An 18,987-nucleotide genomic window follows, 5' to 3' on the forward strand; every position below is an offset into this window, starting at 1 on the left:
CTTGTCTTACACGGAAGCAAACTGTTTGGACAAATGATTACACCCCAGGCTACAGCTGTTGCCACTGTGTTGCTATTTTCGCTCTGGGTGGAAGGCTGTCGTAAACTATTTTGTGCTGACAATAGAGAAGTTGTAAGACCAAAAACTCGCGACAAAACCCCTAAAGTAGCGTGAAAAGTAAACATGTATTCATCGCAAGGTTGATCTCAAAATGTTATTATTTATCAATGTAAGTTATTCATGTCTTCCTTTATGAACTAATTCGTATCTTAACGGTTACAGATTAGGCTACCTATCAGTTTTCGACCATGTTTAATCTTTTTTTCGTCGGTATCTGACACATCTGGAGCGGAGCAGACGTCTTTACGTAACGATCCCTGCTGTGAACCCATGCGCCGGATGTGATAACCGCTGTTGATGCAGAACGACAGCAACTGGAAAAGATGCCTTTGCCTGTGCAAGTATTCAACTTTCAGGTAATTAATAATCGATTTGGATGCATTTTTACACAGCAACGGTGTGGCGGGGATGCACTTGGAGAAGGCTGTGCCCGCGTTTACCTGGGAGCGAGGAAAATTCGTTAAGCACGAGAGCCTCCTTGCAATGGTCAGTCGAGTAGCTAGTTAGGGCCGCTAGCTGTACTAGCAAGCTAGGCTAACTTTCGCAACTTCATATAGCTAAATATACAGCGTTATATTTCCATTAATTGTTATTCTATACCAACTAGGTGTTAGAATGATCTACTCGATTTTGAGAAAGGTGCCTATGCATTTCAGGAAGCTGTTCGCTGGTAATTTATGGCTTCAGTGCAGACACTTTTGACAGTCATGGGGTATTTAACTAGCTAGCTCGTTAGCTAAGTCAGCTAGTAGTTTAGCAAACCCTTTTTTAAATTGTACATTGTGTCTCCAATGTAAATATCCAGTAGGACATGAGCGACCTGGCCATTGTGGGAGTGTAACGTTAGTGTTAGTGTACCTTGTTAACCTGGTTGCAGACTAGGGCTCACCCCATTTAGTCGACTGGTCGAATGTTTGGTCAATAGGCTGTTGGTCGACCGACATGTAGTAGAGCAGCAGCAAAAAAAAAAAAGAAAATTGTGTGTGTGTGTGTGTGTGTGTGTATATATATATATTTATATTAGTACCAGTCAAAAGTTTGGACACACCTACTCATTCAAGGGTTTTTCTTTATTAGTAGTCTTTTCTACATTGTAGAATAATAGTGAAGACATCACAACTATGAAATAACACACATGGAATCATGTAGTAACCAAAAAAGTGTTAAACAAATGAAAATATATTTTATATTTGAGATTCTTCAAAGTAGCCACCCTTTGCCTTGATGACAGCTTTGCACACTCTTGGCATTCTCTCAACCAGCTTCACCTGGAATGCTTTTCCAACAGTCTTGAATGAGTTCCCACATATGCTGAGCACTTGTTGGCTGCTCTGCCTTCACTCTGCAGTCCAACTCATCCCAAACCATCTCAATTGGGTTGAGATTGGGTGATTGTGGAGGCCAGGTCATCTGATGCAGCAATCCATCACTCTCCTTGATCAGCCTGGAGGTGTGTTTTGAGTCATTGTCCTGTTGAAAAACAAATGATTGTCCCACTAAGCGCAAATCAGATGGGATGGCGTATTGCTGCAGAATGCTGTGGTAGCCATGCTGGTTAAATATGCCTTGAATTTTAAATAAATCACAGACAGTGTTACCAGCAAACACCATCACACTTCCTCCTCCATGCTTCATGGTGGGAATTACACATGCGGAGATCATCCGTTCACCTACTCTGCGTCTCACAAAGACACGGCGGTTGGAACCAAAAATCTCACATTTGGACTAATCAGACAAAAGGACAGATTTCCACTGGTCTAATGTCCATTGCTCGTGTTTCTTGCCCCAAGCAAGTCTCTGCTTCTTATTGATGTCCTTTAGTAGTGGTCTTTGCAGCAATTTGACCATGAATGCCTGATTCATGCAGTCCTCTGAACAGTTGATGTTGAGATTTGTCTGTTACTTGAACTCTGTGAAGCAATTATTTGGGCTGCAATCTGAGGTGTAGTTAACTCTAATTAACTTATCTTATGCAGCAGAGGTAACTCTGGGTCTTCCTTTCCTGTGTCGGTCCTCTTGAGAGCCAGTTTCATCATAGTGCTTGATGGTTTTTGCAAAATTTTCTCATGGACTGACCTTCATGTCTTAAAGTAGTCTTTCCTGTGGCTCAGTTGGTAGAGCATGGTGTTTGCAACGCCAGCATGGTGTGTGTGCAACGCCAGGGTTGTGGGTTCGATTCCCACGGGGGGCCAGTACAACAAAAAAAAAATGCATGAAATGTATGCATTCACTACTGTAAGTCGCTCTGGATAAGAGCGTCTGCTAAATGACTAAAATGTAAATGTAAAAAATGTAATGATACATTGTCATTTCTATTTGCTTGTTTGAGCTGTTCTTGTCATAATATGGACTTGGTCTTTTACCAAATAGGGCTATCTTCTGTATACCACCCCTACCTTGTCACAACACAACTGATTGGCTCAGACGCATTAAAAAGGAAAGAAATTCCACAAATTAACTTTTAACAAGGAACAACTGTTAATTGAAATGCATTCCAGGTAACTACCTCATGAAGCTGGTTGAGAGAATGCCAAGAGTGTGCAAAGCTGTCATCAAGGCAAAGGGTGGCTACTTTGAAGAATCTCGAATATAAAATGTATTTTGATTTGTTTAACACTTTTTTGGTTAACACATGATTCCATGTGTTATTTCATAGTTTTGGTGACTTCATTATTCTACAATGTAGAATTTTTTTTTTAAATAAAGAAAAACCCTTGAATGAGTAGGTGTGTCCAAACTTTACGCTGGTAATGTACATGTACATAAATAAGACAGATCCTGCTTCTGTTGCCTGTTTGAGTGTTTGTTTAATGTGACATTTTTTCCACACATCTGACTTCCCCATTTACCTCATTAGCAACCAGTAAACATACCCCTGTTTCAAGTTTGTCATGTCCTCTGCATCCATTTTGCTGTTACGGCGTTCCGAGTTTGTTATAACCAATTTATTGATGTGATTATGATGGGCTATAGGTCAGGCCCTATTGGTCACATCCATGCAACGCTTACATGTGTCATGTAATGAGAGCAAAAGTTGAAGGAATAGGGAATGTTTTTCCTAAACAAATGAGGGATTTCAGTAACAGAACCTTTCAGTCAGAAATGGCTGTAATTATGTTGCGGCTTCAGCAACACGGACAGCACGATTAACACTGGTGGTCACTGCAGCAGGGAGGAAAGAGTGACAACGGGTGCTAGTCACACAGTCACTCGCTGTCTTTTTTTTTTTTTACCCAGAGCAGCAAGTCTGAGCCCAGACCGGTGCAATCAAATCAACTGCTTATCAGACTCCAGACTTTTTTAGTCGGGGACAGCCCTATTGCAGTCAGTATTCCCCTCATTGATTGTTCCACACTGTTATATGACACTTTTCAGTGTATGTCCTCTCTTCCTCAGGGGGTTGTGGAGCCCATGCAGATAGATGCTGACCCACAAGAGGACCAGCAGAATGCACCAGATGTCAACTATGTGGTGGAAAACCCCACGCTGGTATGAATCTACCCAGGGTTTCCCCCTACTAATATTGTAAAGGCCCACTTGTTTCATGTAGACTGGACTCCAATACAACACAAATTACACGTTTCTACTGAGATAAAATGAATCTCACTGAGGTGTGTGTGTGTGTGTGTGTGTGTGTCGGTCTTTCTCTCTCTAGGACCTGGAGCAGTATGCGTCCAGCTACAGTGGTCTGATGCGCATTGAGAGGCTGCAGTTCATAGCAGAGCACTGTCCCCAGCTCCGGGCTGAAGCCTTGAAGATGGCCCTGTCCTTTGTCCATAGGACCTTCAACGTTGACGTGTATGAGGAGATCCACCGCAAACTCACAGAGGCCACCAGGTACGTGTAGCTGTAGCTCGGGCCTAGCTTAGCCTGTTGTTGGAAAGTGTCTTCAGTTGTTTTCGTTGAGTGTTTGATTCATTTGAGGTGTGTGTGTGTGTGTGTGTGTGTGTGTGTGTGTGTGTGTGTGTGTGTGTGTGTGTGTGTGTGTGTGTGTGTGTGTGTGTGTGTGGTGTGTGTGTGTGTGTGTGTTCAGAGAGGTCCAGGTGGCTACAGATGCCGTTGTGGAGGGCGGGGCAGTGGATCCCCCTCCTCTGGACACAGCGTGGGCCGAGTCGACCAGGAAAAAAGCCCTGCTCAAACTGGAGAAACTGGACACTGACCTGAAGAACTACAAAGGCAACTCCATCAAAGAGAGCATCAGGTGGATTGGAGAAGCTACGGTTGTTAACACCAAGTAGATAATAAACCCGATTTGAATAATCCTCACCTCCGAGAGGATCGGCCTGAGTAAGGTGCTGGATTGATTTCTAAATATTGATCACTTAGAAGTAATCACTGAGTAGTTGACAAGTAGTACTAGTTTTTAATGTAAGGTAATTTGCAATGAAAAGTTGTAAAGTTCATTTGTAGAGCAGTCACTCTGCATAGTGTTTTGTTCAGGCCAAAGGGGGAGAAACAGACATTTTCCCTTCCTGCCTATATTTGACATTTAAGTCATTTTGCATATGCTCTAATCCAGAGCGATTTACAGGAGCAATTAAGGTTAAGTGCTATGTTCAAGTGCACATCGACAGATTTTCCACCTAGTCGGTTACTGGCCCGACGCCCTTAACGGCTAGGCTACCTTCCACCCCTCTGGTACTGACCCGAACCCTCTCAATACTATTTATGTTCCCTTCAGGCGAGGTCATGATGATCTTGGGGACCACTACTTGGACTGCGGTGACCTCAGCAATGCCCTCAAGTGCTACTCCCGAGCCCGAGACTACTGCACTAGTGCCAAGCATGTCATAAACATGTGTCTTAATGTCATCAAGGTATGTCATCATTATAGTTAGTGGTCAATGTTCTGATGTATTCTTTTTTGTCCAGAGAGCAGAAGGGCTATATTGTTTTTAAGGGCGCCGATAGAGAGGGCAGCCGAGCTTCTAGCCCCAAGGCAATTTTTTTTACAAGAATTTCGCTTCACATTTCGCTGCAATAACATCTGCTAAGCAGGTGTATGTGACCAATAAGATTTGATTTGATATTCCTCTCTCATTCTCTCTCCCTCACTCGCTTGAACTCTTGCTTTCTCTGTGATCTGATTAACTCCACTGACAAACAGTAGAGGGCAGTCTTGAAATTTGTGTCCTATAGGGTGTCTTACTGAAATGTGTGTTTTCATCTATCAGGTTAGCGTCTACCTCCAGAACTGGTCCCACGTCCTTAGTTATGTGAGCAAAGCTGAATCCACTCCAGAGATAGCAGAGGTAAGTTATGGGTTCCTCTGAGAGAACTTAAGTCTTCTGTCTTCTAAAAGACAAACCCAGAAGTGTTCTTCTTTACTGAAGGAATGTCTTCTTTACTGAGGGAATATCTTTGTTCTTTTTGTTTCAGCAACGAGGGGAGAGAGATTGCCAGAGTCAGTCAGTCCTCACCAAATTAAAATGTGCTGCAGGTAATTCACTCTTTGTTGTGCTACAAAGAGATGTACAGAGAATTTTCCAGTGTTAAATTAACAATGAGGGCTCTATTTTCAAACATACTGTTATCAAACGCATGCTCTTTGGCAATTTCGACTTGTAAAAGCCAGCGCTCTGTTATTTTCCTATTCTGGCACCAGGGTTGGTAAGTCACCGGTCATATCAGCTTGCTTGCGCTAGGGTTGGAGTGGTGGAAATATTTGAGGTGTGTCCTTAAATGTGCGCCAATGTGCCAATTTCAAGCGGCGCTACTGGTGATATTTAAGACTCACCAAAAGCTGGTCTTAGCTGTAACGCAATTGGTTATGGCATCAATTTTGCCAGCGGAGGCGCACAGTAGCCTAGTCTTCCACTTTCCTCTTTTGCACCTAACTGTCAAATCACAGGAATTACGATCACTGTCATTGGTGCTGAATCCACTTGTAGACATGGCTATTAGCCTGTTCGTTTGTTTACCTTTCACGTGGCGATGTCACTAACAGGCCATATCAACGGCTATGGTAGCCTAATCTTATTATAACATTTGGGCAATGTCCAATTGTCCATGGCTCGAACATGTGGTGCATTTTCAAAATGCGAATGCAATGTGTGTAAGCTAATATTTTCATATGGAAGCCAATTGGCTACATGTTTGTTATAACTATGCCTGTTGAAGGGTTAGTGCATACTATTGAATAAGCTATATTCAGTGGATAGGACAAGCATCCATGCCTCCTGCCCAAGCTCTTAGGGCTACGTGTGCACACAGTGCCTTATGCTCATGGCACAGGAGATGTGATTTATGACATCATGCTTCTGACACGATCCTATTTAAAAAATATTGTTGTTCATTTAAAAGACTGATTGCTTTTGTTTAATTTGATTAACTTATAAGAAAGATTTACCATCCATGGGTTTATGGTGAGAACATACATGGCTCGAATGCAATGCTATTTCTGGAGAAGTACAAATATGATCGCCAAGATGGTTCCATGATGTTTATAAAACATACATTTATAGCAGTAAATGAGTGGACGTTCCCCCGTTCTCTTTATATTGGCTCTTTATCCAGCTCCTGTGAAATGTTTGGCTGTGCATAAAACCCTTCATAGTCTGCCTTTATGGTGTCTAAATACAGTTTCAGTCATTACCTTTAAACAACTTAAATATTTATTATAATTTGATTATAATTGTACACTGTTTTTTTAGGCCTTATCAATAGCCTAGTGAATTTAATCTTACTTATTGACTATGTTTGCCATGTCCAGACTACAATTTACCACAGGACTAGCCCTTATATCAGTGTGAATGCAATTAGAACAATGTGGACTGCAAACATGTTCAAAATATTTTGCAAATATGGGGCAGGCTATTTAACGAACTAGGCTATAATGGACTAACATTTGAATTGGAGTTGATGACAACGCAATACATAAGACTGTAAATGCACAACTTGAAGCAACCACATATTTAGCCATGGAGCACGTTCTGATTGGCCACTGAGGGGCCAAACCTCGACACACCTACAACAACTTGTTTATTCATCAAAACCCAGCCCTTTCGCACCACCGCCAACTTACCTACCCAGAATTCCGGTTGCAAAAATAGCTAAAATATTTGGGTATCTGTACTTCACCATTTACATTTCTGACAACTTTTACTCTTACTTTACTACATTCTTAAATAAAAGAATGTACTTTTTACTCCATACATTTTCCCTGACACCCAAAAGTACTCATTACATTTTTTATGCAAAGCAGGACAGAAAAGTGTCCAATTCACACAGTTATCAAGAGAACATCCCTGCTCATCCCTACTGCCTCTTATCTGGTGGACTCACTAAATACAAATGTTTCGTTTGTAAATGATGTCTGAGTGTTGGAATGTGCCCCTGGCTATCCGTAAATTTAAAAAAAGAAGAAAAAAAATTCTGACTACTGGTTTGCTTAATATAAGGAATTTGAAATGATTCATACTTTACATTAATACTTAAGTATATTTTAGCAATTACATTTACTTTTGATACTTAAGTATATTTAAAACCAAATACTTTTAGACTTTTACTCAATTAGTATTTTACTGGTTGACTTTCACTTTTACTTGAGTAATTTTCTATTCAGGTGTCTTTGCTTTTACTCAAGTATGACAATTGGGTACTTTTTCCATCACTGACTAAGTCAGATCCTAAGCTATTATGTCAACATTAAAATGCTATTCTTTAAAGGCCCAATGCAACCATTTGTATTTCAAATCGTTTCCAGATAACAATGAAATACCTTACTGTAATAGTTTTCCATTTAAAATAGACAAAAATTAAAAAATTAAAATAAACAAAGAGTTAAAATATATATATATATATATATATATATATATATATATATATATATATATATATATATATATATTTTAACTCTGTTTATTAAATTTTTTTATTACATTTCAAATTACAATACAATAGCAAATAAAAATAGGACATCACTACAAGTATATATTTTACTTAAGAAACATACCATAACATTCAAATAAAGCAAATAAATAAAAATCACTACGCGTTTCAAAGTTAAAGTACCTCAAATAAAATAAATATAATAAAGTCAGGTGTTACAGTGGTATACACCTATGATAGAGTTGTAAGAATACGTAGATGTTTTGTTATTGACTAATTCTAGAGATTTTACTAAATATTTGATTTCAAGTCAAAAATATATTGCATTTCGGGACAGATTTCAAATGTTTGTTTTTGTGTATGTAAAATTTACCAGAAAGAATGAAGAACATAATGACTAATTCAGTAGCTTTGTCATTTGAATAATAACATATTACAAATGTTATTTATTAATCAATTTACCGCCTGGTGATGTCACCAGGCAAGCCAAAACTCCCGGCCATGCAAACAGGCTGATTAGAAGGTTCTTTGTACATTTTATTTTCAACCAGCAACTCTCAGGAAATAACACTGATCTAATCTTTTCACACTTTTTAAAGTGTTAGTTTCATCAGCTGTTGCACAATTTTATACAAAACACAGGAAAAACTGGGCCTTTAACACAATAGAATACTTATTTAATATGCCTTAATTTTAGGTCCTAGTTTTACCCTAATAAAGTGGCCTGAAATTCATGTCTTACAGGCCACAGCATGCCTGCAAGTCACATTATGCTGGTTTGCAAATTGATGTGTAATTCCTATTGAAATCCAGCCAGAGTGGGGATATCTAAACTTTGGCAAAAATTACCCACAACCTGCATTCACAATGACGGCCAGGGTTGGGAAGACTAATATATGAGACTACCTAAAGCATCTAAACTGGAACAACCATTTCAGTAACAAGTAATATATTGGATTAGTTAAGAAAATGTATGTCCTTTTTATATTTGAGTAGCAAAAGATTGAGTAATTAATCAATGTGCAAAAACATTGATATTGAAACAAACAATAAAAAAAAATCTACCTGCAAAAGAGCATGCTGGGAAATATGACAATGATGCGTGTAGTTTTGATTCAACTCTAGTATTAACACCAAAACTGGGGTTATTTTACACCAATGAGTGTTCATTTAACACACTGAAAAATCAACACATCGGTAACAATGGCCAATTTGGTGTGTACAACAGTGGAAGTTTACATACACTTAGGTTGGAGTCATTAAAACTCGTTTTTCAACCACACCACAAATTTCTTGTGAACAAACTATAGTTTTGGCAAGTCGGTTAGGACATCTACTTTGTGCATGACACAAGTCATTTTTCCAACAATTGTTTACAGACAGTTTATTTCACTTATAATTCACTGTATCACAATTCCAGTGGGTCAGAAGTTTACATGCACTAAGTTGACTGCCTTTAAACAGCTTGGAAAATTCCAGAAAAACATGTCATGGCTTTAGAAGCTTCTGATAGGCTAATTGACATCATTTGAGTCAATTGGAGGTGTACCTGTGGATGTATTTCAAGGCCTACCTTCAAACTCTGCCTCTTTGCTTGACATTATGGGAAAATCAAAAGAAATCAGCCAAAAAATTGTAGACCTCCACAAGTCTGGTTCATCCTTGGGAGCAATTTCCAAACGCCTGAAGGTACCACGCTCATCTGTACAAACAATAGTACGCAAGTATAAACGCCATGGGACCACGCAGCCGTCATGCCGCTCTGGAAGGAGATGCATTCTGTCTCTTAGAGATGAATGTACTTTGGTGCGAAAAGTGCAACTTAATCCCAGAACAACAGCAAAGGACCTTGTGAAGATGCTGGAGGAAACGGGTACAAAAGTATCTATATCCACAGTAAAACTAGTCCTATATCGACATAACCTGAAAGGCCGCTCAGCAAGGAATAAGCCACTGCTCCAAAACCGCCGTAAAATAGCCAGACTACGGTTTGCAACTGCACATGGGGACAAAGATCGTACTTTTTGGAGAAATATCCTCTGGTCTGATGACGCAAAAATAGAACTGTTTGGCCATAATGACCATCGTTATGCTTGGAGGAAAAAGAGGGAGGCTTGCAAGCCAAAGAACACCATCCCAACTGTGAAGCACGGGGGTGGCAGCATCATGTTGTGGGGGTGCTTTGCTGCAGGAGGGACTGATGCACTTCACAAAATTGATGGCATCATGAGGGAGGAAAATGATGTAGATATATTGAAGCAACATCTCAAGACATCAGTCAGGAAGTTAAAGCTTGGTCACAAATGGGTCTTGCAAATGGACAATGACCCCAAGCATACTTCCAAAGTTGTGGCAAAATGGCTTAAGGACAACAAAGTCAAGGTATTGGAGTGGCCATCAGAAAGGCCTGACCTCAATCCTATAGAAAATGTGTGGGCAGAACTGAAAAGGTGTGTGTGAGCAAGGAGGCCTACAAACCTGACTCAGTTACACCAGCTCTGTCAGGAGGAATGGGCCAAAATTCACCCAGCTCTGTCAGGAGGAATGGGCCAAAATTCACCCAACTTATGGTGGGAAGCTTGTTGAAGGCTACCCGTTTCGGGTAGACCCAAGTTAAACAATTTAAAGGCAATGCTACCAAATACTAATTGAGTGTATGTAAACTTCTGACCCACTGGGAATGTGATGAAAGACATTAAAGCTGAAATAATAATTATTCCTACATTTCACATTCTTAAAATAAAGTGGTGTTCCTGACTGACCTAAAACGGGGACTTTTTACTAGGAGTAAATGTCAGGAATTGTGAAAAACTGAGTTTTTAAATGTATTTGGCTAAGGTGTATGTTAACTTCCGACTTCAACTGTAAGTGTTTTCACCCGTTGTTCTCTAGAAGGTGTAAAAACACTAACAGATGCCAACCTTCAACAAACACGCTAACAGATGCCAACCTTTAAAGGTTGCAGACGCTCATGCTAATCATTTGTTTAAATGAAAATGGATTAGTTTTAAACCGACTAATCCATTGTACTTTTACCCGGTATTCTCCCCACACACTCTTCAGGTTAATTTGATCTCTCGTTGTTCCTCCTCCCCGTCTGTCTGTGGTTCTGTCCCCCAGGCCTAGCAGAGTTGGCCTCCAGAAAGTACAAACAAGCAGCCAAGTGCTTCCTGCTGGCCTCCTTCGACCACTGTGACTTCGCTGAGGTTAGTCTGCCTGTCTGTGACTTCGCTGAGGTTAGTCTGCCTGTCTGTGACTTCACAGAGGCCTGTCGGCTTGCCTGTCGTCTGTCGGCTTGCCTGTCGTCTGTCGGCTTGCCTGTCGGCTTGCCGCGCTGTCGGCTGCCTGTCGTCTGTCGGCTTGCCTGTCGTCTGTCGGCTTGCCTGTCGGCTTGCCTGTCTGCAACTGCCTGTCTTTCTGTCTGTGTAGTACCTTAAAGGTGAAGTCTGTGACTTCCCTGAGTTGTCTTTTTAAAAGTGTACTCTGTACCTTCGCAGTCCCCTGTGGCCGGAGAAAGTAAGAACATGCATAAAAAACGAAATGTTGCTGTTGATGAATGTAGAGTTTTCCATAATGTGTTACTGTTTATCAACAATTGCTACTAGACAAATGCTGATTATTGTTTCTGTTGATGTACCAATGTCCTGTACTGCATGGCGTTATTGATTGCGTGTGTGCGTGCATCTCCAGCTCCTGTCCCCCAGTAATGTAGCTGTGTACGGAGGGATGTGTGCCCTCGCCACCTTCGACAGACAGGAGCTGCAGAAAAACGTCATCTCAAGCAGGTGTGTGCGTGTGTACGCCTGTGTTCTTCTGTATAAACTGTGTGGGTTCATGTATAGTATTGAGATGTCCTACCATCCACCATCTTTGATTCATGTCTTTATGTCCTCCCAGCTCCTTTAAATTATTCCTAGAGTTGGAACCTCAGGTCCGTGACATCATCTTTAAGTTCTACGAGTCAAAGTACGCTTCCTGTCTCAAAATGCTGGATGAGATCAAGGTGAGATTGATGTTTTAAAGATCTAAGATCAGTAATCAATACTAATGATGCATTGATGTGAATAACATAAAACAGGTAGCGTAGTTGGAAACAGGAATGAAACAAAGTAACTAAAGCAGGTAACATGATTTGATACGTTGAAAACAATGATGCATTTTCATTATGTTGATGATGTTCATAACACGTGTTTGAAAGCTGTCCTAAATTCAGACTGCCACTCTCTTTTCTCTCAGGATAACCTGCTGTTAGACATGTATCTGGCCCCCCACGTACAGACCCTCTACACACTGATCAGGAACAGAGCTCTCATACAGGTGAGACGGACGGGACAGAAACATTTTTCTTACAGTACTCCATATAATACTGGGGTATTCTGTTGTCTTCCTTGTACACTCACAACTACGTTTGAGTTCTAATAATCAATTTGTCAATCAAGGGTTCCCCCATCGACTTAAAAAATAGGTAATGATGCGTCTGGAGGGAAAGAATCAGATACCAAACTTCTCTCTCTGTCATACTTCTAGCTCAGGCAGTGATCAAAACTACATTTAGCTGAGGATTCTGAATGACTCTGACCCCGAGCGGCAAACATCTACAGGGGATAAGTCCCAAATGGCACCCTATTCCCTATATGGTGCACTACTTTTGATCATAGCTCTAGCTTGTCAATTGGCTGCCACTTTGGACAACCAGGGTTAACTGGACCAGCAGGTAGAGGATGGATAACCAGGGTTAACTGGACCAGCAGGTAGTGGATGGATAACCGGGGTTAACTGGACCAGCAGGTAGTGGATGGACACCCAGGGTTAACTGGACCACTATGCACTAAATTAGTTCTACTTGACATCTTGGTGTGCCTTTTCTGTTTTACCACAGTGGGGTGAGGGTGTGAGTTACGCTGGTGGAATGTTATAAATATGTAGTCAAAAAATGAACATGAACCATTCAGAGCAGGTTCTGTCCCCTGCTCCCATGGCCAGTATTATTGGGTGTGTTTGCAGGAAGGTCTGCTCTAATCTATACTGTTGTTTTGTTTAGGTATAGTGGTTTGGGTGAGGGGCGTGTGTGTGTGTGTGTGTGTGTGTGTGCCGACAGTATCTCTGTACTTTTCATGCGGATGTATGAATAAGATGTTAATGTGTGTGTGTCAGTACTTCAGCCCGTACGTGTCTGCAGACATGACTAAGATGTCCCAGTCCTTCAACACCACAGTGTTAGCTCTGGAGGATGAACTGACCCAGCTCATACTGGAGGGACTGATCAACGCACGTATAGACTCTCACAGCAAGGTAACGCACACGCACGTATAGACTCTCACAGCAAGGTAACGCACACGCACGTATAGAGTCTCACAGCAAGGTAACACACACGCACGTATAGACTCTCACAGCAAGGTAACGCACACGCACGTATAGACTCTCACAGCAAGGTAACGCACACGCACGTATAGACTCTCACAGCAAGGTAACGCACACGCACGTATAGACTCTCACAGCAAGGTAACGCACACGCACGTATAGACTCTCACAGCAAGGTAACGCACACGCACGTATAGACTCTCACAGCAAGGTAACACACACGCACGTATAGACTCTCACAGCAAGGTAACACACACGCACGTATAGACTCTCACAGCAAGGTAACACACACGCACGTATAGACTCTCACAGCAAGGTAACACACACGCACGTATAGACTCTCACAGCAAGGTAACGCACACGCACGTATAGACTCTCACAGCAAGGTAACGCACACGCACGTATAGACTCTCACAGCAAGGTAACACACACTCAAGAGTCAAGACACATATCCACCCCCCATCTCTCTCACACACACATGCACACAAAATGAGCTCAGATCACGCTTTCATTGTCTTCTAATGCAAGACTTGTAATGCAACACGGTATGTTGATTTGACAGTGACACAAATGGTTTGTCACATCGCTCTTATCCCCAGCCTGTCTCTCTCCACCCTTCTCTCTTTGAGATGCCAAGCACGTTTCTCTACAGACAGACAGACAATGAAGTACTCTCTCTCCTCATCTTAGATCCTGTATGCGCGGGATGTCGATCAGCGTAGCCACACGTTTGAGAAGTCGATCCACATGGGCAAAGAGTTCCAGAGACGAGCCAAAGCCATGATCCTACGAGCTGCCGTGCTGCGCAACCAGATACACGTCAAGGTACCGCTGTGCATGGTATCTCGCAGGGGTTTTCTGACGGCCTTCTCTTTGCTCTTCTCCCTCTGGGATATGGACATCCCTCATAACAGCCTCAAACAGCCTCCCTTTCAGTGTACTATCTTTCTGTCTCTTTCCCCTTTCCCATCTCTGCTTGCCCTCTGGTCCACCCCGTCCTCTCTCCAGGCTGTCCTCCCCCTCTCCTCTCCTCCTCCTCTCAGCCACCCACCACAGCTCCTTTCCACACGTCAGGGGTTCTGAAATAAAATACCTTAGATTCAGAGGAGTCTCTGTTCCTCCCCCCCCCAGTCGCTCCAAAAAATTTGCGCAAGTTATAGTCGCCTTCCGTCGAGGCTGCTAGCTAAATATGCTAACGAGCGTTTTGTAAACTGATCTAAAATGCTTATTGTTATTTCTGCTCGGCATCAGACTCATTTTGTGCTTCTGTTGCACTTCTCCACTCTGAGAATTCACAAACGGACATTCTATCAGCTGCCACCTGATGTACAGGATGAACAAGGGTTTAGGGAGTACCATTTTCACTGCATAGGAACCATTTACCGGTGCTGCCTGTATATAGCTTTATTATTGTTATTCTTATTGTGTTACTTTTAATTATTACTTTTTATTTTAGTCTACATGGTAAATATTTTCTTAACTCTTCTCGAACTGCGCTGTTGGTTAAGGGCTTGTAAGTAAGCATTTCACGGTCAAATCTACACTTTTTGTATTCGGCGCATGTGACAAATAAAGTTTGATTTGGATTGCCTCAGATATATACTATATTAAATCAATGGCAAAAATGTAGGCTATTTTTAGGGCATAATCATTATTTATCTACTTAAATTGTAAATTATTAGGTGTATCACTTTGCGTCATTCTCAATTATGTAAATCCATTAAGTCCACGTGGCTGTTTTGTTTTTAAATTGGCAAATACGTTTAATCAAATTAAAATCACAACAAATGTAAGGTGTTTATAGAAACAACAAAAACAGCTCTGAGTGGAGGCTAAACGCCAGAGATGCAAAAGCAGCCTGCCGAGGGCTTAGCAGTCCACTGAATGGGGGCTACTCAGAGATGCAAATCACGTCTTGAACGGCAAACTGCACTCACCCGCTGGCGGTAGGAATTTATAGCCTTGGGCATAGCGACAGCGGAAAATAGCAAGCGCGGGGAAACTTATACTTTTTTTTTTTTAACTGGGTAGCTACACTGAACAAAAATAAAAGCGCAACATGTAAAGTGTTGGTCCCATGTTTTATGACCTGAAATAAAAGATCCCAGAAATTTTCCATATGTACAAAAACATAATTTTTCTATACTTTTGTGCACGGATGTGTTTACATCCCTGTTAGTGAGCATTTCTCCTTGCCAAGATAATCCATCCGCCTGACATTTGTGGTATATCAAGAAGCCGATTAAACAGCATGATCATTACACAGGTGCACCTTGTGCTGGGAACAATAAAAGGCCAATCTAAAATGTGCATTTTTGTCACAAGTTTTGCTGTGAAGTATATCTGTCTGTAATAAAGCCCTTTTGTGGGGAAAGACTCATTCTGATTGGCTGGGCCTGGCTCCCCAGTGGGTGGGCCTGGCTGCCAAGTGGGTGGGTCTATGCCTTCCCAGGCCGACCCATGGCTGCACCCCTGCCCAGTCATGTGAAATCAATAGATTAGGGCCTAATTACTTTTATTTCAATTGACTGATTTCCTTATGAACTTTAACTCAGTAAAATCGTAGAAATTGTTGCATGTTGCGTTTTGTTCAGTATATTTTCTGCCGATTGTGTTGCACTAATGTATTTTCTGTGAAGGAAAACGCCCCTCATAACTCTATTATGAAGAGAAAAAAAACACTGACTTTCAATATAAAACGCGACCCCTGTCAATACACAGCTGGACTCATCTGCTCCTGCGTTCTCCCATTGTGCTATTTAGTTCTGGGGAACTATGGAAAGCTTCATAATGTGACAGGTGAAATGAAGAACAGGATTTGCTTTATCTCCTAACGTATTGCCCAAGTTGACTTTAGGTATTTATTTAAAAAGTAGCTATTAATATCATTCTTTTTTGGGAAAACATCAAATAAATAGTTTCAGCGGTTTTGACAGTATTGAAAAACCATCGTGTGGCTATTTCCAAATACCCAAGCCTAATAACCATGGTAGCCAAAATAATGGCCCGCCCAGCAATTTTATACATGACCCTTAGCATGATGGGATGTTTATTACTGAACTCAGGAACAACACCTGTGTGGAAGCACCTGCTTTCAATATACTTTGTATCCCTCGTTTCCTCAAGTGTTTCCATTATTTTGGCAGTTAACTGTATGTGTTCTTACGTCTGGAAACTGGTAAACACATCAGCGTGCAAGATGAGAATTAAGATATCTTTTTCCCTGCTTTGCTTATAGAGAACGTCCACCACTCAACCTTGTTTTTCCCTTCTCCTCTCTTTCTCTCCCCCTCTCTCTATCTCCCTCCAGTCTCCTCCCAGAGAGGGAAGCCAAGGCGAACTTAACTCTGCCAACAGCCAATCACGAATGAGCACCAACATGTGAACCTTCCCCTGAGACCTCTGTCTTACAGGAAGTTACCATGTCAGTGGGTTCCGCCAGGGGGACCTAGCACCCCTCCACCCCATCCTTCCATCTCTGAGGCTCCTCCTCCGACTCAGTGCTGCATCTGCCTGCTGAACGAAACATACAAACTGAAACGTCAACTTTAATAGGTTGCAGCTCAAATGGCACCTTTATTCAATATATAGTGCACCATGTTTGGCCCATAGAGCTCTGGTCAACTGTAGTGCACTATATAGTGAATAAGGGTGCCATTTTGGACGCAGCCTAGGACTTTGTTCATGTGAGAAGTGAACGTGATCGTCCGTGTAGACTGAAGACTTGATGAGCAATCGGTGTGTTAATGTTATAGTGGGAAGTCTGTGTGCGTGTGTGGCGCTATCTCTTCTCAGTAGTGTCCTCTTTTTTTTTTCCTTTGTATGAGATGCACTTTCATTTTTCTTTCTGATGATGACAGACTTTGAATTCACCGACTGAAGATTAAACAGAACACACACATACCTAAGAACCAATGTCCACAAGATCTGATTTTAAAATAAATATGTATGATAATCAGAAGCTTGGTCAGGACTTTTTGTCTTCTCTCAATGTCTTTTTTTACAATTTGCACAATAAGCCGATTTCTCTCACACACACACACACACACAGACCCCTCCTTAACATTGTTTATTTATGACCACTAAAGCACAGAATGCTGATACTAATAAAAACAATTTTTGAGGAAGATTGCAATGACTTTCAATGTTATGATTTGATTTGTTTTATTCGGATCCCCATAGTGACGCCTAGTCTTACTGGGGTCCGACATATAACGAAAAATACCTTACGGATAAAAGACTTTACAATTTACATACATTTTAAAAAGCATGAACATGTAGTGAGTGTGCATCTATCAGTTGCCGGTGCTTAATTTGAGCCGGATCCCGCACTGTTTTGTTCTGGGACATATTTGGCTGGATCTGGTACCTCTTGGTTTGAAAAATAATTTAGACTTTTTGCAATGTAAAAATTCTAATAAAAGTGATCAAAGTTCATTTCGAGTAGCCTCTGTTCATTTGTAAAAAAAAATTTTTTTGAAAAAATGTATATGAAAAAGTCGATTTTCAGCCCGGGACTGCTATTTTAAGGCAGGGTTTCAAACTCAAAGTAGACAGCCCTCGGCCCTAAACCCTCAACCCTTGAATGACGTTTTACATCGTCACATCTGAGTGTATCTCAAATGTCCCTTACCCAAGCAAGGGAGAGTGACGATCACAGAGGAAACGTCCTTGGTGGAAATCTTGAAGTTTAGCTTAATAAACAACCAACCTAAAGCTATTAATGTACCTTGTAAGTTAATGTAGCTAGCTAGCAATCCTGTCAGGTAGCTAGCTACAGTTACCCATAGCTGGCTAGCTAGTTTTATAGTTTGGTCATTTATTCCAATAAATTTCAGAATTCCAAAAACATGTTTATGAATCTAACTACGTTTTATAGGCTCTTCACTATGAGACTAAGACAATTTGCCAAAGCTAAAATCAATGTCTATATATATTTTTAATCAAGCTAGTTTCATACTTTTTTCTAACATGCCAAAAATTTAGCTAAATCGAGGGCCGGTGTATGGCGCCAAATACCTGCCAAAAGGTTGAACGTATATATCGTTAGGATTGTAAGAAAATCCATACGTAAATCGTTAGGATAGTAAGAAAACTCATGAGTGAAACGTGAAAGTAAATGTGAAATTTCATCATAGCAGATGCCACATTACTAACAAAAGTTTGTAAGCATAGAAAAGTACAGCATAAAAAAGATCTGTAGCCGAGTAAAGGGAGACCTAAAGTAAGAATTGAACGTGTAAATGTTCATTCATAGTCATAACATAGGGTTTGTACATTTACAGATCTATTTTAACATTATGGTCCATGTTTCACGCATGGCTTTGCTTACGATCCTAAAAATGTATTTATGGATTTTCTTACGATCCTAACCATATGTACGTTCAACCTTTTGGCAGGTATCTGTCTCCATACCGAGGGGGCAAAGTTAGTGAATTGGACCTTGACTTAAGATGTCAATCAAACTGCATCCGGTTTCGACGTGGATTCCCCCGAGGGAAAGTGGCTAGCACTAGGGCCGAGGGGATAAAAAATAACGTGTTTGGACTGCAGCCTGACATGCTGACCAATCAGGACACGCAGGTTGAAATATCAAAACGAACTCTGAACCAACTATATTAATTTGGGGACAGGTCGAAAAGCACTCAACATTTATGGCAATTTAGCTTGCTGTTG

At 41.1% G+C, this 18,987-nt stretch overlaps 1 protein-coding gene across 2 annotated transcripts; it reads left to right on the forward strand.

The window, feature by feature from the left end:
* Positions 1-188: 188 nt before the first annotated feature.
* Positions 189-17,748, forward strand: csn1 (COP9 signalosome complex subunit 1). Of its 2 annotated transcripts, none has more exons than XM_082955537.1 (14): positions 189-476; positions 3,517-3,609; positions 3,776-3,957; positions 4,154-4,321; positions 4,802-4,937; positions 5,295-5,372; positions 5,500-5,560; positions 11,071-11,186; positions 11,641-11,735; positions 11,848-11,953; positions 12,187-12,267; positions 13,105-13,242; positions 14,002-14,136; positions 16,622-17,748. In XM_082955537.1, the coding sequence occupies exons 1-14, from the start codon at positions 444-446 to the stop codon at positions 16,694-16,696; spliced, it is 1,497 nt and encodes a 498-aa protein (XP_082811663.1). In that variant the 5' UTR covers positions 189-443; the 3' UTR covers positions 16,697-17,748.
* Positions 17,749-18,987: the final 1,239 nt, after the last annotated feature.

This window comes from Salmo salar, chromosome 01, assembly GCF_965601325.2.
Source record: "Salmo salar chromosome 01, fSalSal1, whole genome shotgun sequence".
Taxonomy (NCBI): Eukaryota; Metazoa; Chordata; class Actinopteri; order Salmoniformes; family Salmonidae; genus Salmo; species Salmo salar.

Bases quoted from the DNA above. Each gene is read 5' to 3' on its own strand.
- csn1 (XM_082955537.1), top strand. From the start codon at position 444: ATGCCTTTGCCTGTGCAAGTATTCAACTTTCAG. The intron at 4,322-4,801 runs GTGGATTGGAGA...TGTTCCCTTCAG, and splicing joins TCCATCAAAGAGAGCATCAG to GCGAGGTCATGATGATCTTG. The intron at 12,268-13,104 runs GTGAGACGGACG...TGTGTGTGTCAG, and splicing joins GGAACAGAGCTCTCATACAG to TACTTCAGCCCGTACGTGTC.